Genomic DNA, 27,436 nt, shown 5'->3' with positions numbered 1-27,436 from the left:
ATGACGCAGACCCTGGATCCCAACTGCTCCAACAGCTCAGAAGACTGGAACACCTTTTACTTCAACTCCTCAAGGGACCCCCAATACCTCCAATACCCACCCTACCACTACACCCAACAGAATATCACCTACGTGGACTTGTACCTCCACGAGCCCTTGGTGGCGGTAGTCTTCATCGTGTCCTATCTGCTGATCTTCCTGGTCTGTATGGTGGGGAATGGTGTGGTGTGTTTCATCGTGCTGCGGAGCAAGAATATGAGGACAGTCACCAACCTCTTCATACTCAATCTGGCTATTAGTGATTTGTTGGTTGGCATATTCTGTATGCCCACTACCCTGGTGGACAACATCATAACAGGTTAGTACTCAAAGGCCTCCGAACCCTTACCTTAACCCTGACCCTAACCCTCAACCACAACACTAACCATAGCTTCATGTCCAAACTTCGGCTCAACCTTAACCCTTCACAATTGCAGGATTTCCCACAGCTGTGGAGGGCACCTGGGCAGGCAATCAACAGGCAGTGGTTGGTAAGGACGTGGGCGCACTAGCTCTCTCTGTCCTTATAGGACACCTGGTAGAAGCGCTGCCTCCTGACCCAAAGGTCTTGAGTTTGGGCCTCGCTGCAGCCCATGTAATACGTGGGTGAAAAGTACATTATCAAACATCCACTTTGGTCACCCATCCATGGGACTCCACCTTGACTCTCTACAGCCAGACCTCCAGGGACATAGATCCACAATCTCTACCCACTCACATTCCCTCTCACTGGGCCTGAGAGTGCACCTGCGGTCAGGGCTCTAAAAAATAAACATTTTGGTCGCATACGCTCCTAAGTATTTTGTTGCGCTATTTTGGGAACCCCGTGCGCTTAGACCAGTGCTACCAATTAATTGTTTTAATTTAGAGCCCTGCCTGAGGTGCTGGTAACCCGGGACTTAGAGGCTGACTTGGGGGTCATCTGGAGGGAGTGAGAACCAGGCGTGGGAAACACCCAGCCCTTCCCCAATAGCTGCCTGCACCTTTACTAGGGCCAGGTAAAAAAGAAAACTCGACCCTCCACAGGGTTTCGCCGGAGGGCTTATTTTGTTGTCGAAAACCAGTACCTGTCTGGTCGACCCTTGAACTAAGTGGGGCTACTAAGGGAGAGGCCGCAAAGTCGACATAAGCCCTGGTACCCACAGAGGTTCAGTTTTGCCCCGTCAGTGGTGGTCAAACACCCAGGTTGAAACATAAGCGTTAATAAATCAAAATGAAAGTCTAGAAACATATTTCCCCATAATCAGATACATTTTTAGATAAAGTTAAATATAGGCTAACCATATTAGAAGGTGAGGACAGCAGGGGCTGGGAGAGTGCTTTTCGACCTGAAGGCCCGGCCCAGGAATAAGATTGGGGGCGAGAGGTTATTGTCACAGTGTCCCATGAGGGTCCCGGGTGAGACGGAAACCAATCAGATCAGTGTTTCAATTCCAGAGGGAGGCACTAGAGCTAGTCGGGCGCAACCCAGAAAAATGGGGGGGATATGGGGAGCCGGGGAGCAGAGTCAGAGCCAAAGCCGGTGGGAGTGAGCCACACTGCACTACACTGCCAACAACAGAGGTTTGAATTAGGCAGCGCTTAGCAGAGTACAACAGGGAACTAAGTGGGAATACCCGGTTCACCAGCAACCCCCAATCCCCTTCGAATGCAGCCTTGATGCCGTGCATAACGAGGAAAGGGGAGAGAGTCAGTCGGGGCGCAACCCAGGCTATGGGAACCAAAAGGTCTGTGTTGGGAGAGAGAGGTGGTTCACCAGCGACCCCCAATCCCCTTCGGAAGTGGCCGTGAGGCCGTGCGTAATGGGGAGATGGGGAGAGCCAGTTGGGCACAACCCAGGCAAAATGGTGAGATGCGGGGACCCGGGACGCAGAGTCAGGTGGGTGCCTCCCTCCGAGACGAGAAGAGAAAGGAGGAGTGCACGGGGGAGAAGGGAGAGAGCCGAGACCCCCTCTCTTTACCACCGAGCCGTCCTGGTCTACACTTAGGAGGACGAAGGCCACACGGAGGCGGCCTGCTACTGCCCCAACTGCAAAAATCCAGGGGTTCCGATTGATGGCAAAGCAACCCTCAGACAGGCATAGCCCCAGGAGGAACCTGGGGCAGCAAGGTGTTTTCACCATTTTGTTTTTACGCGTAGGCTAGTGGCTAGACGGAGAAAGGGGGAGAGCCAGTCTGGCACAATCAAATCAAACTTTATTTGTCACATGCGCCAAATACAACAATTGTAGACCTTACCGTGAAATGCTTACTTACAAGCCATTAACCAACAGTGCAGTTCAGGAAGAATTAAATATTTACCAAATAAACTAAAGTAAAAAATAATAAAAAGTAACGCAATAACATAACAATAAATGGGGTTATATAAAGGGGGTACATGTACCGAGTCAGTGTGCGGGGGTACAGGTTAGAGGTAATTTGTACATGTAGGTAGGGGTGAGGTGACTATGCATAGATAATAAACAGCGAGTAGCAGTAGTGTACAAAACAAATGGAGGGGCGTCAATGTAATAGTCCAGTGGCCATTTGATTAATTGTTCAGCAGCCTTATGGCTTGGGGGTAGAAGCTGTTAAGTAGCCCTTTGGTCCTAGACTTGGTGCTCCGGTACCGGTTGCCATGCGGTAGCAGAGAAAACAGTATGACTTATGTGACTGGAGTCTCTGACAATTTTATGGGCTTTCCTCTGACACCGCCTATTATATAGGTCCTGGATTGCAGGAAGCTTGGCCCCAGTGATGTACTGACCTGTACGCACTACCCTCTGTAGCGCCTTACGGTCAGACGCCGAGCAGTTGCCATACTGCTCGGTGATGCAACCAGTCAGGATGCTCTCGATGGTGCCACTGTATAACTTTTTGAGGATTTGGGGACCCATGCCTAATCTTTTCAGCCTCCTGAGTGGGAAAAGGTTTTGTCGTGCCCTCTTCACGACTGTCTTGGTGTGTTTTGACTATGGTAGATCATTGGTGATGTGGACACCAAGGAACTTGAAACTCTCGACCCGCTCCACTACAGCTCTGTTGATGTTAATGGGGGCCTGTTTGGCCCGCCTTTTCCTGTAGTCTACAATCAGCTCCTTTGTCTTGTACATTGAGGGAGAGGTTGCTGTCCTGGCACCACACTGCCAGTTCCCTGAACTCCTCCCTATAGGCCATTCCAGGTGATGGGAACCAACAGGTCCGTGTTGGGAGAGAAAGTTGGGAAGACCCGGTTCACCAGCGACCCCCAATCGACCCCCAACAAGTCCGTATTGGGAGAGATACAAGCATATAAATATCAGGGATTTACTTTAGTAGGAACCGCATACTGGATCCATGCACCTGGTATCCGAGCGGGATAGGGGGAAAGCTCCAGGGGCCCCCGAGTGTGTGCTGGGGTTCCATGGCTTTGTTGGGGGAGATCCCGACTGGGGAGACCAAGGCCCCTACCCGGGGTCAGTCACTGGGGGGAGACACTGGCCATTTTAGAGCAGTTTAACCGCGGGCACCCAATACCTGGTCACCCAATATAAATCAATAGGAGCACTCTGAAAAATGACAGTCCCACTTTTCAACCTTCTCCCTTGGCCCTCTATGGAGCTCTAGACAGGCTCCCACTGACATGGTGACTTCTGGCCCCCTTGAGGCACCCACTTTCTGTGTTTCACTCCTGCCTCACCCTCTGGAGCTCCATGCCTTACACTGGAGCTCCACAGCCTAAGCCCAGAGCTCTAGGCCTACACTCGAAGCCTGCCCTCCATGCCTGCCCTGCCTATCCACCTGCCTGCCCTCTTGCCTGACCTCTCCCTGGGCCTGAGACCATGGCCTACTCCCTAAGCCCACCCTATGGAGCTCCACACTGTTGTTCACAGTTCAGCCCTGCACATGGTAACCCACCCTTAAGAATGAATGAAAGATCCGGGGCCAGGGAGGGCTGGGGCAGACCAAATAAAGACCATCTGATTAAATCAAGGACACAAACTCAATAAAATGATGCACAATTATAATTTATTCTCAATTTATTTTGAATCAGCATTCTTGCTTTTCTGGGCAACCTGACAGAATTCTAATAACGATTCTGTGTATCCAAACTGCAATTCAAAGTGTGAATTCACCATTCCTCGATCTGTGAAGCTATCTTGGGTGAAATTTAATGTTGAAATTGAACGCCTTAGACTTCCAAAAGTCACATCACAGCCCATACTCTTCAAATATTTCCCCCACGCTTACGCCTTGCCCCGCCAGCTAAAGAAAAAGGTATTGGATCCCTAATAACCACTTAGAGAGGGGTGGATTCGGTGGAAGTGCTGTAGCCAGTCAAATCCCTCTTCCGACAAGACAATTTGAGATTCCCCGGAAGCATAATTGGTTTTGTGAGTAAAAACACAGAGTTGTTACCCCTGGTCCTCTGGAACCACTTCTGAAGAATGTTTTTCATTGAAAGACGAGAAGCCCCCTATGGGACCCTATCTGATTGCAAGGGCCAGTACTCAACCCTTGTTTGATCGAACCGCTGCTTTTTTGTAAGAACGTCTGCAGCTGTACGGGGATTAGCAGAAGGGGTTGAACATAACAATTGGAAATGATTTTTGTTCTGAACAGAACCACTATTTTTTTCATTCCGTTCCACTCTCCCGAGTAGCAAAATAAAGTACCGGTTTATATTGTTCCTTTCTGTTCCATTTTTAACCTTTAAAATCTAGTGTTTTTTTTACATTTAGCTCATTAAAATACTTCACCAATCAGTGCGGATAGAGCAGCTTGCTATGGAGCGAACAAGCTACCTAGTTATTTACAGACAAGTGTAGGGCGCGAGATGAGACTGAAATTTTGCACGTGGGGAGAGAGGAAGAGAGGGTGGAACAGGAGGCTTGGCTTGAATCCCTGGGCACCTTGTAATGACATTCTTATTTTAATATGCAAAAAATTTGAATCTGTGAGATAATCTGCTCCTACAATTCTGTGTTGATTTTCTTCATTTTAGGCTCAAAAGAAGCGTCATCCTCACATTCGGCTGGCCACTTTTATTCCTCTGTTCCCTGGTAGCGTAGAGATGTTAAAAGTCTGCTCAAAAGTCATGAACAGTCAAAATCATGTTTTCATGGAATTTGATGATATTTGGATGAAACCAGATCAAAGTATGATGACTAAAAGAAAAATGACTGTTGCTTATACATTAATTAAGTTTGATCATAAAGTTACTGGTCCCTTCCTCCATGTCAAACACTTGGATTCAGGAGGCGGGATTATTAAGGGGCTAGGGTGACATCACCCTAACTCTCATTTTAATACACCAATGGTAACATGATATTCTCTTACCTCATTTGAATAAGTACCACCTAGTAACCAGCATCGGAGAAGGTGTGTTTGTGGAGGGACGTGATTTATATAACTAGATAGCTACTCTACTGGTGCCAAAATTTGACTGTAGGGTGTCAGCAAATATAATTAAAAGTTTACACTATCCATCTATGGCAAAGATATTTAAATGTCTCCCCTTTCATCTGTATCTGATGTTAGCTAGTTACTGTCTAGCTAGGTCTTCAGCCAGCAGGGAACAAAAGGTGGGGAAGGGTCGTTAAAAACTCTACCAGTTGTCATTTCAACACATCAATCAGTGTTGCTGTGAACTGCGACACAAGAGACATGCCAAATGGGAGATATATAAATCATTTACATAATTGATGAAATTTCAATGTTGTCTGAGTTGTTTTGTACATCAGCAAATTTTCTTGAGATCATTTTTTTTTGCAATACTGCTCACTGCATCCAAGTTTCTTGACATAGGAGTTTCAAAGAGCTGTCAATAAAGGCGAGCTCATGAATACAAACTCTCCGCCCACTTAGCATGTCTTTTCTAACTTCCTGGTAGTTAGCCATGAGTGAATAAGTACATTTTCTCAAATTCTGAGCGTTTCTATCCCCCAAGAATAGTCACTCAAAAGCTATTTTACATGGGAATCAGAATAACTGTTCGGGACCTATAAAAAAAGATGGTCTTTAAACTAAAAGTTTTAGGCAGTATAGATCATATATAAGTAGATAATAGCCTAATACACATTCAATCACCAACAGTCAAGTCAGATGCATGGCACCATTATAGTTTAGTTTGCGCTAATTTGCAGCACATATGCCTACAATCATTTCTTGATCCAACGGTTGGATATCAACCATTAGAAATGGCAAATCAGTCATTCTAAAGCATTTGCTATAGCTATAACATTGTACAACATTGACAGACAACTAAGGAAGAGAATAGACACGGGAAAATAAATTGATAATCTATATTATAACACAGTAAGCCATTTTAAGACCAGAAGAAGAGCGTTGTCCTCTGACATACCTGTCAGGGTTTTTGCTGCTGGTCATTCGAGTCAAGTGCAGGAGAGCAGAGAATAGGTGATCAGGCGACTTTATTAGCCAAGAGCAACAAACAGACGGGCGCAAACAGCTCCAACTCAAGCCAACCGGCAAAAGTGACAAGCGCAAAATACTGTCAATAATAGAACAATAAGGTTCACCAATAATTCCCCAAATAGGGTACAGGCAATGCCCAGGGTGAAAAACCAGACTAGCGTGATACAACAAACACAAAACAAAAACAATTCCGCACAAAGACATGGGGGAACAGAGGAATATATATATATGCAAGGAATGTAAACCAGGTGTGTGGGGAACAAGACAAAACAAATGTAACAATGAAAAATGGAGCGGCGATGGCTAGAAGGCCGGTGACGTCGACCGCCGAACGCCGCCCGAACAAGGAGGGGAGCCGACTTCGGCGGAAGTCGTGACGATACCACTGGCCACTATACCACTGGCCACTATGGGAGATTTAGCTGTCATAATGCAAAGGAGCGTTTGTAGGCCAATTTTGAATCGGTAGACTGACTGCATTAATCATTATACTAATTTACTGGACAGTGAGCAATTGACAGTGAGCAAAATAACCATAGACAGGAAGTTGACAATGGCATATTAATAGGCATAAAGAAATTGTATTTCTACGGTTGCAGTCCTCAAAGATGAAATTGCATTGAATCAAATGAATCAGATGAAATGATTTACCACCCATAGGGCTAGGGTACTTCTAGTGCAGGGGTCGGCAACCTTTTTTTGTGTGGAGTGCCATTTTACAATTTATCCTACCATTTCTAACGATCTGCATGCCAGTTATGATGTTATATGTGCATTATAACTAATTGTGTTTGTTGAATGTCTGATTGCGGACACATGGATGCATTCCATAGCTCGCTAAACGGAGGTGCTGTCCATTTGCACAACCGAGCTCCACTAAAGGCCTACCTGCATCAGATGAGCAATGCCGCGCCAAGGCACTGTCCAAGGTGTTGAATCCGGCGCCGTCTTCGCTCCTTTTCAAACGCATCTATAGATGTTTTTATTGTACTTTCTGATTTTCGCCATTGTTTGGTCGATATTGTTTGGCAAGCGTTCTTGATGATTGTAAGTCATTCCTTTGATGTTATGCCTAATTTCATTGCATTATGTGTATTTGTCTGACATGCAGTTGTGGTCAGCCGTTTTAATGCTATGGTCATTTTAATTTTGATGTATTCATTTGAATTCGGTCTTATTGTGACTTGATAAGATTGGCTTTATGTATGTTTTGTTTCGTAAAGCGGTCTAAGTAGTAGTTTTATGGTTTTGATTTATGGACAATATTCCTTTGATGTGTTTTATCTAGATAGAATCAAGATTTCAATTCAAGTGTCTTCTGCTGTTTTCAATTGCATTTATCAGACATTTCAATTGTTTATATGTGAACATTTCGTTGGAACACTTGGAAATATGATTTATGCAACTTTGTTTCTAACAATAATAATAATAATAATGTGTATAAATTGCTCCTCTTTCATGTGTTTTTGTGGAACAGTCCATTTCAATATAAGCTACAGAACTACAAAGGACTAATAATACATGTGACTAAAAAATACGATAATTTATTGAAAAATACAAGGTTCAATAAAAATAAACAACTAAGATGACTGTTAAGCCTACCAACAGCCCTGAACATAACTGAATGTAAAAAAAACCTCTTATTTCCATATTATCATCTCCGTATCTGTTGCTGAGAATCATAGCCTACTCCGTCTTCCATCCCCCCGTCTTATTCCAAATCCCCTGCAACACAAATACACGCACGTTCACATTAGTACTTGCTGAAATTTTCTGGCGTGAACATTACAAGGTTATATAATTTGGTGTTGAAAATCACATCTTACCAATTTAGTGTGATTCTTGTCCCTGCTTTCCATATCTGAGCTGCGTAATATCTATGCTATATTTGGAGACTTTGAGCTGCACACGGGACTCCGAGTGGTCCGTTGCCAGCCGGCGGCGTGAGGGGCTCAGGGTTGACTTCATGTGTGAAAAGATCTGTTCACATAGATACGTGGATCCAAATGCTGAAAGCATTGCACATATAACATTCTTCAGACTGTCAAATTTCACTGGCAGGCGCTTCCAACAGTGGATAATGTAGGCCCCCTGATCTCTATCAGTCCCTTCCGTTTTTTTGCGCAGCTCCGTCAATTTTGATGACCAAGGGAGGATGCCGTGAGCTCGATCAGCTGCATTTCAGAGTCCTCGATACCCATCCACTGAAACACAGACAGATCCAAGTCGCTCTCCTCAAAGTTGTCTGACTTGATCAAAAAAGAAAACATTGGGCCATGTTACGTGAAGTCTTGAAATCTTTCAGGGAACTCAGACTTCAGCTGCCCCATGTATGCTCCGATAACGTCAGCACTGACAGGGTGTGGTATTGACAGCCCTTTGAGTTGCTTGAAGTGCCGGAAAGTTCCACTTTGGATATCCCGCGAGTAGACTTCTATCTTGGCAACGAATACCTTCCATGCATTGATCAGATCTGGCACTGTTTAGCCTGCACCCTGCAGGCGCAGGTTGAGCTCAGTGAGGTGACCTGTTATATCAGTGAGAAACATCAATTTTACAAGCCAATCCTCATCCTCAAGCTTTGGGTAGTTTCGGACCTTTTCAGACAAAAACCTTTAACCGTATCCAAACACTTCACAAACCGTTCCAGAAACTTCCCTCCACTTAACCACCTGACACTGCAGTGAAGAGGCAATCCTTTGAGGATTTGTTCCATCTCTTCCAGCAGTGTCAAATTGTCTGTGTCAAAGATGAGCGAGCAACAAAGGAATTCACGATTTTAACTACAGTAGCCATCACAGTACCTAAATCGGAATTTGAAATATTGTAACATATTCTCTTGGTGAATGATACAGTGAAATTTAACCACAGGGTTGGCCAATCTTAACTTCAATCAGCGTTGCGAATCCTTTATGTTTCCCCACCATAGCGGGGGCACAGTCAGTTGTAATAGAGAATATGTTTTTAATATCGGCACCTCTCTCCTTTAAATGATCAGTGAAGGTTTTTGCTACATCTTCCCCTTCAGTAGTACCATGCAGGGGTTTTAGACAAAGGAGCTTGTCGCATACCTGCTCTGAGTCACAGTATCTTGCAACAACTGACAGACGTGGAATGCCATTCATATCCACACTCTCATCAAGAGCCACACTAAACGCAAGTGCATCTTTTAACACTACACTTTGCTGCTCCTTTATATTTTCAACCATCTCGGTAATGCCCCTTTCAACAATTCTGCCAGACACAGGCATGTATTTTATCTTTGAGATGACTGTGTCTTTGATAGGCAATCCATCAAATAAAGCCTGCGAAGTACTGAGGAAAGACTCCTTGATGTATTTCCCTTCAGTAAATGGTTTTCCATGTTTAGCAATGCACTGTGCAACTTCATAGCTCCCCCCTGTTGCTTGATTTTGACTGCATGTTGATTTTTTTAAACACACTTCTTTGCTTTTCATACCTGGACACGGCCATCTTGATTCATTCAGCCTTGCCCGCCTCATCCTTGAAGTTTTTCTCATGTCTCGTTTCAAAATAGACGCTGTGCACTTGACTTGACGTCCAACAAACAACAGTTTTACAACAGGGAATCCATATTCCGTTGTCCAAGAGGCAATACATGAGCGGAAATCTGCCTTATTTTTCATTGCTGATGAGATTTTGCGGCCTGAACTTTTTTAAATAACAAAAGAAAGCTTGCTAGCTCATAGCCATGTGAAAACGAATCTCTCATCTTCAGTGCTGCCTTGGTTTTGAATTTGGAGGGAGAGGCGAGGCGGGTCATCTTGCGCTGAACTAATAATATTAATCTCCTGCAAAATCATGAAAAGCCATTGGCCAGTCAGGATTGACATACCTTGGTAACTATAACATTGCGGTGAATATCAATGCAATTTCAAAACCAATGCATGCAATTTCAATCATTTTCTCCAGTTCATAAAAAAAAATTACCTGGTGAAAATAAGTGAGATAATAAACATCAAGCCAAGGCTTGGCAAGCCACACAAATAAATAATAATTTTTAAAAAGCCTTGGCGTGCTAAGGCAAATACCCTTGCATGCCAAGGCTGGCACCCTTGTTCTAGTGCATTATGTTATGACATGCATTATCTGACTTATACCTACAGAATTATATCTCAGGAGGAGCGGCTTCTGTGGAGGAACTTTGAATTTCTCTGAACTTCCGATTGGCTTAATGCTGGACCAGAGCTAGCTAACAAGCTTGTGTGTGCAGATCGGCACCAACATTTAAAATGACCTTTTTGTAGTTAATAAATCCAATGTGAAACAATAGTATCTTTAACTAGCATTGAAAAAGTTAATCCATTCTTCTCTAATAAAAAATAAATATTCAGAGGGGGAAGGTAGGCTACACACGCACCCGCTGGCAGATTTTCAGCTGGCAGGCAGACACTGGAAGAAGTTTCTGAGTGACAGGCGCTTTGTTGTTTTTTTGTGGAACATAAAATAATGTTATTAACCGGTTCCCATGCTTTAAAAATAATGATTCAGGAACAGTATAGATCACTTAATTCCCGGTTCTGTTTCTGTTCCTTGAAAATGTTTGTTATTTTCCAGTTTTCAATTCTGCTCTCTGAACCGGTTCCAACCCCTGGTTACATTGACATTTACATTTAAGTCATTTAGCAGACGCTCTTATCCAGAGCGACTTACAAATTGGTGCATTCACCTTATGATATCCAGTGGAACAACCACTTTACAATAGTACATCTATATCTTTTTTTTTTGTTGGGGGGGGGTTAGAAGGGTTACTATATCCTATCCTAGGTATTCCTTAAAGAGGTGGGGTTTCAGGTGTCTCCGGAAGGTGGTGATTGACCCCGCTGTCCTGGCGTCGTGAGGGAGCTTGTTCCACCATAGGGGTGCCAGAGCAGCGAACAGTTTTGACTGGGCTGAGCGGGAACTGTGCTTCCTCAGAGGTAGGGGGGCCAGCAGGCCAGAGGTGGATGAACGCAGTGCCCTTGTTTGGGTGTAGGGCCTGATCAGAGCCTGAAGGTACGGAGGTGCCGTTCCCCTCACAGCTCCGTAGGCAAGCACCATGGTCTTTTAGCGGATGCGAGCTTCAACTGGAAGCCAGTGGAGAGAGCGGAGGAGCGGGGTGACGTGAGAGAACTTGGGAAGGTTGAACACCAGACGAGCTGCGGCGTTCTGGATGAGTTGTAGGGGTTTAATGGCACAGGCAGGGAGCCCAGCCAACAGCGAGTTGCAGTAATCCAGACGGGAGATGACAAGTGCCTGGATTAGGACCTGCGCCGCTTCCTGTGTGAGGCAGGGTCGTACTCTGCGAATGTTGTAGAGCATGAACCTACAGGATCGGGTCACCGCCTTGATGTTAGTGGAGAACGACATGGTGTTGTCCAGGGTCACGCCAAGGTTCTTAGCACTCTTGGAGGAGGACACAATGGAGTTGTCAACCGTGATGGCGAGATCATGGAATGGGCAATCCTTCCCCGGGAGGAAGAGCAGCTCCGTCTTGCCAAGGTTCAGCTTGAGGTGGTGATCCGTCATCCACACTGATATGTCTGCCAGACATGCAGAGATGCGATTTGCCACCTGGTTATCAGAAGGGGGAAAGGAGAAGATGAATTGTGTGTCGTCTGCATAGCAATGATAGGAGAGGCCATGTGAGGATATGACAGAGCCAAGTGACTTGGTGTATAGCGAGAATAGGAGAGGGCCTAGAACAGAGCCCTGGGGGACACCAGTGGTGAGAGCACGTGGTGCGGAGACATATTCTCGCCACGCCACCTGGTAGGAGCGACCTGTCAGGTAGGACGCAATCCAAGCGTGGGCCGCGCCGGAGATGCCCAACTCGGAGAGGGTGGAGAGGAGGATCTGATGGTTCACAGTATCAAAGGCAGCAGATAGGTCTAGAAGGATGAGAGCAGAAGAGAGAGAGTTAGCTTTAGCAGTGCGGAGAGCCTCCGTGACACAGAGAAGAGCAGTCTCAGTTGAATGACCAGTCTTGAAACCTGACTGATTTGGATCAAGAAGGTCATTCTGAGAGAGATAGCAGGAGAGCTCGCCAAGGACGGCACGTTCAAGAGTTTTGGAGAGAAAAGAAAGAAGGGATACTGGTCTGTAGATGTTGACATCGGAGGGATCGAGTGTAGGTTTTTTCAGAAGGGGTGCAACTCTCGCTCTCTTGAAGACGGAAGGGACGTAGCCAGCGGTCAAGGATGAGTTGATGAGCGAGGTGAGGTAAGGGAGAAGGTCTCCGGAAATGGTCTGGAGAAGAGAGGAGGGGATAGGGTCAAGCGGGCAGGTTGTTGGGCGGCCGGCCGTCACAAGACGCGAGATTTCATCTGGAGAGAGAGGGGAGAAAGAGGTCAGAGCACAGGGTAGGGCGGTGTGAGCAGGACTAGCGGTGTCGTTTGACTTAGCAAACGAGGATCGGATGTCGTCGACCTTCTTTTCAAAATGGTTGACGAAGTCATCCGCAGAGAGGGAGGAGGGGGGGAGGGGGAGGAGGATTCAGGAGGGAGGAGAAGGTGGCAAAGAGCTTCCTAGGGTTAGAGGCAGATGCTTGGAATTTAGAGTGGTAGAAAGTGGCTTTAGCAGCAGAGACAGAAGAGGAAAATGTAGAGAGGAGAGAGTGAAAGGATGCCAGGTCCGCAGAGAGGCGAGTTTTCCTCCATTTCCGCTCGGCTGCCCGGAGCCCTGTTCTGTGAACTCGCAATGAGTCGTCGAGCCACGGAGCAGGAGGGGAGGACCGAGCCGGCCTGGAGGATAGGGGACATAGAGAGTCAAAGGATGCAGAAAGGGAGGAGAGGAGGGTTGAGGAGGCAGAATCAGGAGATAGGTTGGAGAAGGTTTGAGCAGAGGGAAGAGATGATAGGATGGAAGAGGAGAGAGTAGCGGGAGAGAGAGAGCGAAGGTTGCGACGGCGCAATACCATCCGAGTAGGAGCAGAGTGAGAAGTGTTGGATGAGAGCGAGAGGGAAAAGGATACAAGGTAGTGGTCGGAGACTTGGAGGGGAGTTGCAATGAGATTAGTGGAAGAACAGCATCTAGTAAAGATGAGGTCAAGCGTATTGCCTGCCTTGTGAGTGGGGGGGAAGGTGAGAGGGTGAGGTCAAAAGAGGAGAGGAGTGGAAAGAAGGAGGCAGAGAGGAATGAGTCAAAGGTAGACGTGGGGAGGTTAAAGTCACCCAGAACTGTGAGAGGTGAGCCATCCTCAGGAAAGGAACTTATCAAGGCGTCAAGCTCATTGATGAACTCTCCAAGGGAACCTGGAGGGTGATAAATGATAAGGATGTTAAGCTTGAAAGGGCTGGTAACTGTGACAGCATGGAATTCAAAGGAGGCGATAGACAGATGGGTCAGGGGAGAAAGAGAGAATGTCCGCTTGGGAGAGATGAGGATTCCAGTGCCTCCACCCCGCTGGCCAGATGCTCTCGGGGTATGCGAGAACACGTGGGTAGACGAGGAGAGAGCAGTAGGAGTAGCAGTGTTATCTGTGGTAATCCATGTTTCCGTCAGCGCCAAGAAGTCGAGGGACTGGAGGGTAGCATAGGCTGAGATGAACTCTGCCTTGTTGGCCACAGACCGGCAGTTCCAGAGGCTGCCGGAGACCTGGAACTCCACGTAGGTTGTGCGCGCTGGGACCACCAGGTTAGAGTGGCAGCGGCCACGCGGTGTGAAGCGTTTGTATGGCCTGTGCAGAGGGGAGAGAACAGGGATAGACAGACACATAGTTGACAGGAAACAGAAGAGGCTTGCTAATGCAAAGGAGATTGGAATGACAAGTGGACTACACATCTCGAATGTTCAGAAAGTTAAGCTTACGTTGCAAAAATCTTATTCACTAAAATGACTAAAATGATACAGTACTGCTGGCTGGTGAAGTAGGCTAGCTAGCAGTGGCTGCGTTGTTGACTTTGAAAGTGTAGCTGGCTAGGTAACCTCGATAGTTGCAGTACTACACCTTATCATGATACAAAGGCAACTATGTAGCTAGCTAACATAACACTAATCAAGACGTTCCTTTGTAATGTATTTAGTTTCTACAATGCTGCTCGTCGGTAATAGTTGGCTAGGTTTGGAAAAATGGCGTCGCGGGGGACAAGAATAGCTGGCTAGCTAACCTCGATAATTACTCTAAACTACACAATTATCAAACTATGACAAAGACAACTATGTAGCTAGCTAACACTACACTACTCAAATCGTTCCGTTGTAATGTATTAGTTTCTACAGTGCTGCTAGTCGGTAAAGGTTGGCTAGCTAGCAGAGTGTTTGATGTTGACAAGGTGTGTTGACTAAGTCTGGGGAATGGCGTCGCGGCGGACGAAAATAGCTAGCTAGCTAACCTTGATAATTATTCTAAACTACACAATTATCTTAGATACAAAGACAGCAAAGACAACTATGTAGCTAGCTAACACTACACTATTAGTTTCTACAGTGCTGCTAGTCGGTAGAAGTTGGCTAGCTAGCAGTGTTGACTAAGTTCGGTGAGCGGCGTTGCGTTAGGTGAACGGCGGTGCGGCGCGGCGGACGAAAATAGCTGGCTAGCTAACCTCGATAATTACTCTAAACTACACACTTATCTTTGATACAAAGACAGCTATGTAGCTAGCTAAAAAATGTCTCAGATCAAACAAATCAAACCGTTGTAATGTAATGAAATATAATATTACCTGCGGTCGTATGGTTAGCACCCGGCTACCTCTGAGATGTTGTTGGTGGTACTGGGGTTGTTTTCCTGAATGTTTGTGTTTACTGTAATGGTCATATTCTGACACCTGATAGGTCTAATGGACAAAATCAGTCTAAGACTGTCAACTGTGGCTGCTTCTATACAGAACTTACTGTAAGTGGCACAGTCATGAGCTTAGAGTGCTTAGTGCTATCTACTTTGACCCAATGTCTATTACACAGTTTCCAATCACTCTATCACGTCTTTGTCTTATTTGACAGGCTGGCCTTTTGGAAGTTTAGTGTGTAAGCTGAGTGGGATGGTTCAAGGCATATCAGTGTCAGCTTCAGTCTTTACTCTGGTGGCAATAGCTGTGGACAGGTGAGGTTTCTTTCAACTGATGAAATCATGAATTAAGCTGTGTGTGTGTGTGTGAAAAGCAAAGTGTGTGTGTGTGTGTGTGTGTGTTGAAAATGTTCAGTAAGGACGATCCATTCTCTCCTCTCCCTATGACAGGTTCCGCTGCATCGTATACCCCTTCAAGCAGAAGCTGACCATCTCCACCTCCACGCTGATCATTGTCATCATCTGGGTCCTGGCTATCTCCATCATGTGTCCTTCAGGGGTCATGCTCCAGGTACTGTCTAATGCTGGTACATCTCAGGTTTTATTATTCAAATGATTTGAGAGGGACACATTGATCAAAATGTCAGGTTCAACATCAACGTGAGGATGACAACAACCAGTGAGATAGCACGGCGCGATATTCAAAACAAAATAATCTCAAAATTAAAATTCAAGTATTATACGGCATTTTAAAGATACTCTACTCGTTAATCCAATCACATTGTCTTATTTCAAAAAGGCTTTACGGTGAAAGAAAAACATTAGATTATTTTAGCATAGCATCTCAGCAAAAAAATAAAAAATATCAATTTTCCAAGCACGATAGCCATCACAAAACCAGATATACAGCTGAAATTAAGCACTAACCTTTGACAATCTTCATCAGATGACACTCCTAGGACATCATGTTAGACAATACATGCATTTTTTGTTCGATCAAGTTTATATTTATATCCAAAAACCCAATTTTTACATTGGCGCGTGTCGTTCAGAAAACGTTTTCTCCCCATAACTTCCGGTGAATAGGCACATTTCATTTACGAAAGAACTCATAAACGTTGAAAAATGTTATAACAATTATTTAAAGAATTAGAGGTAATCTACTCCTTTATGCAACCACTTTGTCAGATTTCAAAATAACGTTACGGAAAAAGCACATTGTTCAAAAACAAAGTGCCCCAAACACAGGCGAAAACACAGTCGGCGCAAAAACCACACACTAGCGCAAAAACACAATCAGCGTGTACACAAGCAAACAGAGAAACAATCCCGCACAAAGAGCAGGCGGGCCAGCTAGCTCATATAGCCCCGCTAATCAACCGAACTAAGGACAGGTGCAAACAATAACAGAAAGGGGGAAAACAAAAAAGGAATCAGTGGCAGCTAGTAGGCCGGTGACGACGACCGCCGAGCGCCACCCGAGCAGGAGGGGGCGCCACATTCGGTGGGAGTCGTGACACAATCTGATATCACTGCATGAAAAGACACGTTTCTGGGTTGAAAATTTGAGCATACGTTTCCGCAAACGGACAGTTCTTGGGAGTTTTTGACGCCGTGTCACACATATATGGCTTTGGCACACCCCACGGATATGATGGATATGATGGGAAACAGACAGGTTGGTGTTCAAGCCACGTTTATAGGTCTGTTCACGTGGCATGATCATGTTGAGTACTCCAGTGAACTTACCCGATAACATACAGTGTCGCTGAAGTTTCCTGGCTATACACATCACAAAATCTAAGTCATATTTGTCATATGCATAGAATACATTGCCCAGATAATAAAAGTTGCCACATTGATTATTGCGATCCTAATGAATATAAAATCATGTATAATTTTTAAGCACGTGGATAATTGCGTCGTCTGTGGGCCTATTGGGGCGGTAAGCAAATTGGAGTGGGTCTAGGGTGTCAGGTAGGGTGGAGGTGATATGGTCCTTGACTTGTCTCTCAAAGCACTTCATGATGACGGAAGTCAGTGCTACGGGGCGATAGTCATTTAGCTCAGTTACCTTCGCTTTCTTGGGAACAGGAACAATGTTGGCCCTCTTGAAGCATGTGGGAACAGCAGACTGGGATAAGGATTGATTGAATATGTTTGTAAACACACCAGCCAGCTGGTCTGCGCATGCTCTGAGGACGCGGCTCGGGATGCCGTCTGGGCCGGCAGCCTTGCGAGGGTTAACACATTTAAATGTTTTACTCACATTGGCTACAGTGAAGGAGAGCCCGCAGGTTTTGCTTTGTCATTACACACTTTGCTTTGTCATACACACTATATATATATACTTTGCTATGAGATTCAAAATTGAGCTCAGGTGCATCCTGTTTCCATTGATCATCCTTGAGATGTTTCTATAACATGATTGGAGTCCAACTGTGGTAAATTCAATTGATTAGACATGATTATATAAGGTCCCAAAGTTGACAGTGCATGTCAGAGCAAAAACCAAGCCCTGAGGTGAAAGGAATTCTCCGTGGAGCTCCGACACAGGATTGTGTCGAGGCACAGTTCTGGAGAATTGTACCAAAATATTTATGCAGCATTGAAGGTCCCCAAGGCCCAATAACAGTCAACCTCATCCTCTGTCTAAGACATTCTTCTGAGCTGAGAACCCAACATACAGAACTCAACATCAAACTACAGTAGATGGCATTAACTCTTAGCTCAGTGCGATAGGGGGCAAGGTGACAACACTGGAAAATGCCTTGCCTGACATCAACAACAACATGGGGTGCCCGGATGAGGCAGAGGGGCGAATCCTATCCATGGAAATCTCACTGGTAGATGCCATGAAAACAATAGCATCTGCTAAAAAGAAAATAGAGCATCTGGAAGAGAAAACAGAGGATCTGGAAATTAGGGGGCGAAGGAATAACTGTGTCCTATTAAACCTGGCCGAAAAAGAAGAGGGAAACATGCCACTCAAAGTCTCGAGTGGTTTCACCTGTCCACCGACAGGCCCATAATACTCGAGAGAGCTCACAGAACACTCAGAAACCCACCAGTAGCCAGATAACCACTGCGCCCAATCACCGTACGTTTCCCGAGATTCACCGACGAGGAATGAGTCCTACAGGCAGCAAAAATCAACACCATTAGAGTGGGTAATGCCAAACTCACCTTACACCAGGATCAGTCAGTTGGAATACGCCGAAAGTGCAGAGAGTTTGACGAGGTGAAGAAACACTTCATTGACCGAGGCATCTTGAGGGGATTCAAATACCCAAACGAGCTCAGGATTATTCACCAAGGAACCATGCAACACTTCAAAACTCCCAAAGAGGAAAAACATTTTTGAAGGACAATCCTGGCCACTGAGAAATGGACTAATAACTAAAAGAGTTTACTGTTATTACTAATGGAGGTAAGACAACATATTGCCGCCCTCCAATGACCCACCCGCCCTGCTAAATGTCATTATAGCCGTCTATTTTTTATACATTTTATTTTAGCTGAGAGAGGGATGTGCCCTATAGCCTAACCCAGGCCTACTAACGTTTTAGCCTACTTTTATTTATGTCAGGTGAGAAAATGAACAATTTACAGCCTGTTATCTTGTTTGTAGAACATATACTGTAGGCTTCTTGGCAGACAAAGTGATCAGATTCTGTCAATTTATATTAGGCCTATAACCTACTTTTTATTTGTAATTTATCATTTTTACATAGGCCTTTACCACTGATAGCCTGTCAATTACGACATATCTACAGACCTAACGAGAGGCTCAGTGTGTACATTTTATGCCTACGTATGTAACTATTATCCACCTATACCCAGAGATGACTGCACTGGAGTTTGATTACTGTTCAATGACGTTGACTAGCACCTTAAATCTACTGACATGGAACTACCATGGCCTAGGTCATGCAATAAAACTGAAAAAAATACTATGTGCTCTAAAAAAGGAAAAAGCAGACATTGAGCTATTACAAGAGACGCACCTCTGTGATGCTGAACATGCCAAACTCCGCAGAGCCTGGGTGGGACTGGTGTATTTCTCATCTTTCAAATCTAACAGTAGAGGCACAGCCATACTTATCCATAAGCATGTTCCATTCATAATTGACAAAAACATATGTGATCCAGAGGGGAGATTATTTCTGATAACTGGGTCACTGTATGGGCAAATAATTACTATCGTAAATATATATGCTTCTAAAACATATACTCCTGCTTTCATGTCGAAAATGATAACCCTGTTCAACGAGCATTGTGTTTCCTTTGGAGTGCTGGCTGGAGATTTTAATTGTACCCTCAACTCAACTCAGGACAAATCATCTCAAGTCCCCACCACAAACCCTAGATCGGTAAAGATGTGGAACTCTCTTACTAAAGACATGGGACTGATAGATATCTGGAGAGAGACATATAGCTCATCTATACATACTACTCCAATGTCCATAACACCTACTCTCGTATAGATTACATTTTTATCCCAAAGATTTTCATAAATTCTGCCACTTGTACAATCGGACCCATAGCACTTTCAGATCACGCCTTTGTCCGCCTCCACTTTGACCTCTGTAAAAATGCACTGAGCTGGAAATTCAACACCTCCATGTTATCAAACGAATCATTCCATACATTGGTTACTACATGGATAGACAACTACACACAAGACAACAAAGACTCCTGTTTCTCCGGCCACAATGTGGGATGCTGTCAAAGCCACACTAAGAGGTCAACTAACTGACCTCTTAGTGTGGCAGCAGGTAGCCTAGTGGTTAGAGCGTTGGGCCAGTAACCGAAAGGTTGCTGGATTGACTCCCTGTAAAAATCTGTCGTTCTGAACAAGGCAGTTAACTCGCTGTTCCCCGGTACGCCGCCATTGTAAATAAGAATTTGTTCATAAACTGACTTGCCTGGTAAAATAAGAAAATAATTGCATCTGCTTTCTCTATAGAAAAAAGCAATGGAAGCACACAGGTTAGATCTTGAGAGGGAGCTGGAATGCTGTGAAAAAGTACATAAACAATCCCCAGACAGCACCTCCCGGAGTCAGCTTAAAAAAGCAATACTACTTGGGAGATAAAAAAAAGTTTTCTTTACTTAACAGAAATACCATGAGTATAACAATAGGCCTAGCAGATTGCATGCATACCAATTAAAAAAAGATCAGTCATGGCCATCCGAACAGCAGATGATGAGGTCACACATGATCCAAATAAGATTCATTAATCTTTTCATGATGTTTACTGCAAATTATATACTTCTGAGAGAAAACATACGTATGCAGAACTCCATTCCTTCTTAGAGGGAATCTCGCTACCAAAACTATCTTGCTACCAAAACTATGATCTCAAATCCCCCTTCCCTCCTGAGGAGGTCCTAGAGGCAATTATTTCCCAGAGTTCTACAAAGCTTTTTTGCCCCAGCTTAGCCCTATTTTCATGCCAATGCTGGATGATTTTTTGCAAAAGCGGAGCTCTCCCAGACTCTATGTGCTCAAAAAAGACAAGGACCCTCTATCCAGCTCGTCCTTCCGGCCCATAAGCTTGTTGGATTTCGACTACAAAATAATTACCAAATTGCTCGCCAAAAGACTAAACTTCACAAAATAATAAGTGGACCAAACTGGATTTATTAGAGACAGGTACTCTTCTGATAACATTCACTGTCTTTTTGATATTATAGATCAAGTAAACGCACCAAAGACCCCTGTCCTGCTGGCTTCACTAGAAACTGGCATTTGACAGGATGGAGCTGTGCACATTTTGGAGAGATGTCTGGCCACTTGGAGACACCAGTTAGTCCAGCATTTCCCAAACTTGTATTTTGCCCTAGTACTACACAGCTGATTCTAATAATAAAAGCTTGACGATTAGTTTATTTGAGTCAGCTGTGTAGTGCTAGGGCAAAAAAAAACGAGTTTGGGAAACGCTGGACTAACTGGTGTCTCCAAGGGGCCACACATCTCTCCAAAATGTGCACAGCTCCTAAGCAATTTCAATGCACTTTTATGACTCAAAGAAGAGTCTTCAACTATAAGGTCATTTTTTTTAGCTCTTCTAGCGGTGCCCTTGAGAAACAAGAGCAAGTACACCTGTAGTTGTTTCATTTGGAACACAAGCCTGCATCCCCGCCATCACATATTATAAATCGCAATCTGGGTAAGGTGGGCATGATTTGAATGCTTGTTCAATTTCCAACATGACTAGCTAAGTTATAAAATACGATCTTGCTGTGTTAGGCTTCCACAGGACAATTTAGATTGTTATTTTGGTGCGCATAGAAAGGAGTCTTGAGTGCATTCAAGTGCTTGTGCCCTGGCAAATTTTCTTCACAATAAACAGACATAGGCTCATGCTGTTCAGAACAACCCAGGGTATGACACCATGTCATTTTGTAACTGTACATCAAACATAGTAATCATAATGTTGACACTGTATATGACATGAGTTTTATGATTTGGAAATGTGAACTGCACATTTGGACTCCAGGGTGTTTGGCTTGCTTTTACGACTTCAAAGTGGTATTTGTTATAATCCTCAATGTCTGATCTTTAAAAACACACAGAGTCATCTTTATTTACAGCATTTCCTGCACTCGGACAACAAATCATTTGCAAAATTTGCTCAATTGCCGGGAGTGATGGGTGCCAAATCTTGTCGCGCACCCATACAGCAATGTGAAGCGCAGAGCCAGAGCTTGGACATCATGTATATAGCATGTTACTGTACAACCAAATTTAGGCACTTATTAGTGCCCAAATCTGCCATTTTTAACCTTTATATGGATACAGTGTAAAGGGCTAGCCGAACCGAAGCCAAAGTGACCTCAAAAAGCTGCTCCTGATACAGGAGATGGTATCAGTGTGTTAAATGTAACTTTGTTTGAGTTTGCAAACTCCCAGTGTCAATGGGTAAAGAGGGTTCTTTCTTACCTCTGATTGTGTAGGGCGCATGCCATGGCATAGACAGTTTTGGCCTCTCTAGTAGAGCAGGTACGATGGTAAGGATAGGAGGATGGGGGACAGCTAAGAACAGACATGTTCACACATGAAGAACGTGAACACAACGATCACCACTGACATTACTAACATACCTACAGTGATGGAAAAAAGGATTTGATCCCCTGCTGATTTTGTACGTTTGCCCACTGACAAAGAAATTATCAGTCTATAATTTTAATGGTAGGTTTATTTGAACAGTGAGAGACAGAATAACAACAAAAAAATCCAGAAAAACGCATGTCAAAAATGGTATAAAATGATTTGCATTTTAATGAGGGAAATAAGCATTTGAACCCTCTGCAAAACATGACTTAGTACTTGGTGTTAAAACCCTTGTTGGCAATCACAGAGGTCAGACGTTTCTTGTAGTTGGCCACCAGGTTTGCACACATCTCAGGGGGGATTTTGTCCCACTCCACTTTAAAGATCTTCTCCAAGTCATTAAGGTTTTGAGGCTGATGTTTGGCAACTCGAACCTTCAGCTCCCTCCACAGATTTTCTATGGGATTAAGGTCTGGAGACTGGCTAGGCCACTCCAGGACCTTAATGTGCTTCTTCTTGAGCCACTCCTTTGTTGCCTTGGCCGTGTGTTTTGGGTCATTGTCATGCTGGAATACCCATCCACGACCCATTTTCAATGCCCTGGCTGAGGGAAGGAGGTTCTCACCCAAGATTTTACGGTACGTGGCCCCATCCATCGTCCCTTTGATGCGGTGAAGTTGTCCTGTCCCCTTAGCAGAAAAACACCCCCAAAGCATAATGTTTCCACCTCCACGTTTGACGGTGGGGATGGTGTCTTGGGGTCATAGGCAGCATTCCTCCTCCTCCAAACACGGCGAGTTGAGTTGATGCCAAAGAACTCCATTTTGGTCTCATCTGACCACAACACTTTAACCCAGTTGTCCTCTGAATCATTCAGATGTTCATTGGCAAACTTCAGACGGGCATGTATATGTGCGTTCTTGAGCAGGGGGACCTTGCGGGCGTTGCAGGATTTCAGTCCTTCACGGCGTAGTGTGTTACCAATTGTTTTCTTGGTGACTATGGTCCCAGCTGCCCTGAGATCATTGACAAGATCATCCCGTGTAGTTCTGGGCTGATTCCTCACCGTTCTCATGATCATTGCAACTCCACGAGGTGAGATCTTGCATGGAGCCCCAGGCCGAGGGAGATTGACAGTTCTTTTGTGTTTCTTCCATTTGCGAATAATCGCACCAACTGTTGTCACCTTCTCACCAAGCTGCTTGGCGATGGTCTTGTAGCCCATTCCAGCCTTGTGTAGGTCTACAATCTTGTCCCTGACATCCTTGGAGAGCTCTTTGGTCTTGGCCATGGTGGAGGATTTGGAATCTGATTGATTGATTGCTTCTGTGGATAGGTGTCTTTTATACAGGTAACAAGCTGAGATTAGGAGCACTCCCTTTAAGAGTGTGCTCCTAATCTCAGCTCGTTACCTGTATAAAAGATACCTGGGAGCCAGAAATCTTTCTGATTGAGAGGGGGTCAAATACTTATTTCCATTATTAAAATGCAAATCAATTTATAACATTTTTGACATGCGTTTTTATGGATTTTTGTTGTTGTTATTCTGTCTCTCACTGTTCAAATAAACCTACCATTACAATTATAGACTGATCATTTCTTTGTCAGTGGACAAACGTACAAAATCAGCAGGGGATCAAATACTTTTTTCCCTCACTGTATGTTTACATATTTTTGCCTACCACAGTCCTTCATTCATCAAACAACAAGGCATGATTCAATCAGGCTGTTATGATCAAGTCCATCATAAGATCACAACAGGGCAATTCCACGATAACGGAATTACGTTGAGACTTAAAATGTATGCCAAACAAAAACCATGCATTTCAAAGCTGAACAAACTGCACAACTCTTTGCACAAGGACTACTTTGAAAAATGTTCATGGAAGATTTCACAAAAACACATTTACTGGAAGAACTGTGCAGATGCAAAGTTTGGTAACAGTATTAAAATCTCTTAAATGTCCCTCTGTTTTTTATGTGTCCACTTTTTCCAAAATTCTGATGAATATCTGCTCTGAATTAAAATTCAAAGATGTCGGCAGGAAGAATGGGGTGTCAGCTATGACATGACACCTTGAGTTAGACAAAAACATTTTTTTGTTATTGAATTACAGTAAGTGAAGTGGATTTACACCCGGTATCAGAATTACGTTAACGGAATTACATCATGGGTCTCTGATCTGTACTACACAGAAATGCATAATTATGGATATTAATGTCATTCTCTTCATGGTTATGTATCCTAAATAGGTACACAAAGGTAGAAATATGCAATATTATCCATTGCATATATTGGTATTATTCTACACACTGGCTATTATTCTAATGAGCTCTGACCCCAAACAAGACCCAATTTGGTTGGTCCGGACTGTGAAAATATGTCAGTGCTTGCGTCCGTATCAGTTCGTATGAATTTGAGTGGTTACATACAATACATGTTGACAGAATGGCTGTGACAGAGAAACTGTTGTTGTACTCCTAGGTAAAGCCCTTGCTTCCGGTACCACTGAAGTTGTGATGTGCAGTTCGTTTTTTTTTTAACAACTCTTTTTACTGACTTGAGAGTCATGATTCGTTTTTCTGAGTGACTCGTTCATTTTAGTTGTTCGTTTGACCCACTGAATTCTAGGTCCGTGCTATCCGGGGTGCAATTAACCTTTTACTGCAGTGGGCTAAATCAGGGTGTCACATGCGTCGAAATGAGTAGACCACGGCGCAGCGTGTAAAGTGCTCATATTTCTTTTAATGACGACACTTCAACAAAAATAACAAAACGACAGCCAACAGTTCCGTCAGGTACATGAACAACTAAACGGAAAACAACTACCCAGAAAACCCAAAGGAAAAACAGGCTGCCTAAGTATGGTTCCTAATCAGAGACAACGATAGACAGCTGCCTCTGGTTAGGAACCATACTCGGCCCAACACAAAGAAATACAAAAACATAGAATACAAAAACATAGGTGGGTGGGCATTCTATCACACCCTGGCCTAGCTAAACAGAGAAAACACAGCTCTCCTAGGTCAGAGCGTGACACAGGGTCACACAGGGTGTTTATTGGTTGTCTTAAACAAATCTACTTTGAAACAAAAGTACACACCTCACACACATGGCTATGGGCTTAAAAAAAGAAGACACCTGTACCATGTCAGATATAGCGTTTGCATCCCAATATATACACTGAATATACAAAACATAAAAAATACCTGCTCTTTCCATGACAGACTGACCAGGTGAATCCAGGTGAAAGCTATGATCCCTTATTGATGTCACTTGTTAAATCCACTTCAATCAGTCCACTTCAATCCACTTCAAATCCACTTCAATCCACTGCATTCGGAAAGTATTCTGAGCCTTTGACTTTTTCCACATTGTGTTACATTACAGCCTTATTCTAAAATTGCTTAAAGTCTCCCCCCCCCCCCCCCCTAAAACTGGCTTTCCTCTACAGAAATGTTTCCCAATTAAGTTGCCCCAGTCAGCTCCAGAGCCTTCACCTGGTGTAACGTCCCAGGCAAAATGACAGGCTCTGTCATGCACTTGAGGAGGGGCGTTGCTTACTAGCTCACATTTGTTTCTCTAGCAGCCCGGGGGGAATTGTTTTACCTTTTTTGGAAGTATTGCCATCTATTATATTTTATTGGCAAATTTAAACCAATTATTGGCAAATTTAAACTTGCAACATGGTCTTTAAGGTGCTTGAGTAGACATTAGAGCCATTTATTTTTTGTGTGACTGTCTGTCACTTTGTATGTATTATAGTGTTTTGTATGCTGCAAAATTACTGGCCAAATTGCCTTATTGAGGACATTAAAGTCAATTTAAATAACAATTTAATGAATCAATTTTTTTTTTTTTTTTAATCTAATCTTATCCAAGGTGACCAAAGAGCAGCGTGTCCTGATCCTACTGGGGGACGGCTACAACAACACACGCCCAATCTACTGGTGCCGTGAGAACTGGCCCAATCAGGAAATGAGGAAGATCTACACCACCGTCCTATTTGCTAACATCTACCTAGCCCCACTTTCACTCATCGTCATCATGTACGTCCGCATTGGATTAACCCTCTTCAAGATGGCTGTACCCGCCTCAGGCCGGGGAATCAGTAGTGGCAGCAGCGGTGGGACGAAGCCCGGCCTGGACAACCACCGTCAGACAGTGTCGAAGAAGAAGAAGAGAGTGATCAAGATGCTGCTGATGGTGGCGTTGCTTTTCATCCTGTCGTGGCTGCCGCTCTGGACGTTGATGATGCTGAGTGACTACGCCAGCCTGACAGCGAGCCAGCACCGTGTCATCAACATCTACGTGTACCCGCTGGCCCACTGGCTGGCCTTCTTCAACTCCTCCGTCAACCCCATCATCTATGGCTTCTTCAACGAGAACTTCCGCCGGGGGTTCGAGGCCGCGTTTAAGTTCCAGCTGTGCGTCGCCTACATGGAGCGCCAGATGATCTACTCGCGTCGTATCCAAGGCAACGCAGTGTTACCTGAGAACCTGCATCTGCCCACCAGGCCCGGCTCGGGGTCAGGATTGGCTTTGGTGAACGGGAAGGGGCTGGGCCGGGAGGAAGTTGTAGGGCGGACGTCAGGTGAGAGGTCGTCGGGGAGCAACGTGAGGGAGCATGATCTGATCATGGAGGATCTGGAGAAGGTATCCCAGATTTAAACATGTCATACATACTGTATGTGCCATTGGGACATGACATTTAAACCATGTGTACTGTAACACACATACTGTATTGTACATGCCATGGAGATACATTCAGATAACCTGATTGTATCCCATATTTAAAAATGACAGTTAAACATTTGTACTGTTGCATGAACTGTAATACACATACCTGTAATATACCTATATTGTGCAATAGACATTCACGACACAGGCGGTGGGTGTTCCAAATGGCACCATGTTCCCTATACTGCACTTCTTTTTACCAGGGCCCATTTGGGATGCAGACGCTGTGAAGGTATTCTATCAGAGAGTTAAACCAACCACATAGAGAGAGGCCCTTGAGGGTAAACTTGACTCTCTAGGATAAAACTGAAATATGATTCTTTCCCCACAGCACAATATCATGTTGTGTTGGTTTATTATGTGATTAGTTGCCCATTCACATCTTGGTATAGCATAAGCATGTACAATCCCAGTAACAAAATTACATCGAAAACACATCGAAAATACGTTTTTTTCCAGACGTTGAAGTTAC

General features: G+C 44.4%; 1 protein-coding gene across 1 annotated transcript; it reads left to right on the top strand.

The window, feature by feature from the left end:
* Positions 1-27,436, top strand: LOC106563009 (neuropeptide FF receptor 2). Its single transcript, XM_014128182.3, has 4 exons — positions 1-358; positions 15,379-15,478; positions 15,614-15,734; positions 26,107-27,436. The coding sequence occupies exons 1-4, from the start codon at positions 1-3 to the stop codon at positions 26,893-26,895; spliced, it is 1,368 nt and encodes a 455-aa protein (XP_013983657.2). The 3' UTR covers positions 26,896-27,436.

The sequence above is a fragment of the Salmo salar genome, chromosome 11 (genome assembly GCF_965601325.2).
Source record: "Salmo salar chromosome 11, fSalSal1, whole genome shotgun sequence".
Classification (NCBI taxonomy): domain Eukaryota; kingdom Metazoa; phylum Chordata; class Actinopteri; order Salmoniformes; family Salmonidae; genus Salmo; species Salmo salar.
This window is presented reverse-complemented; position numbering and strand designations above follow the sequence as displayed.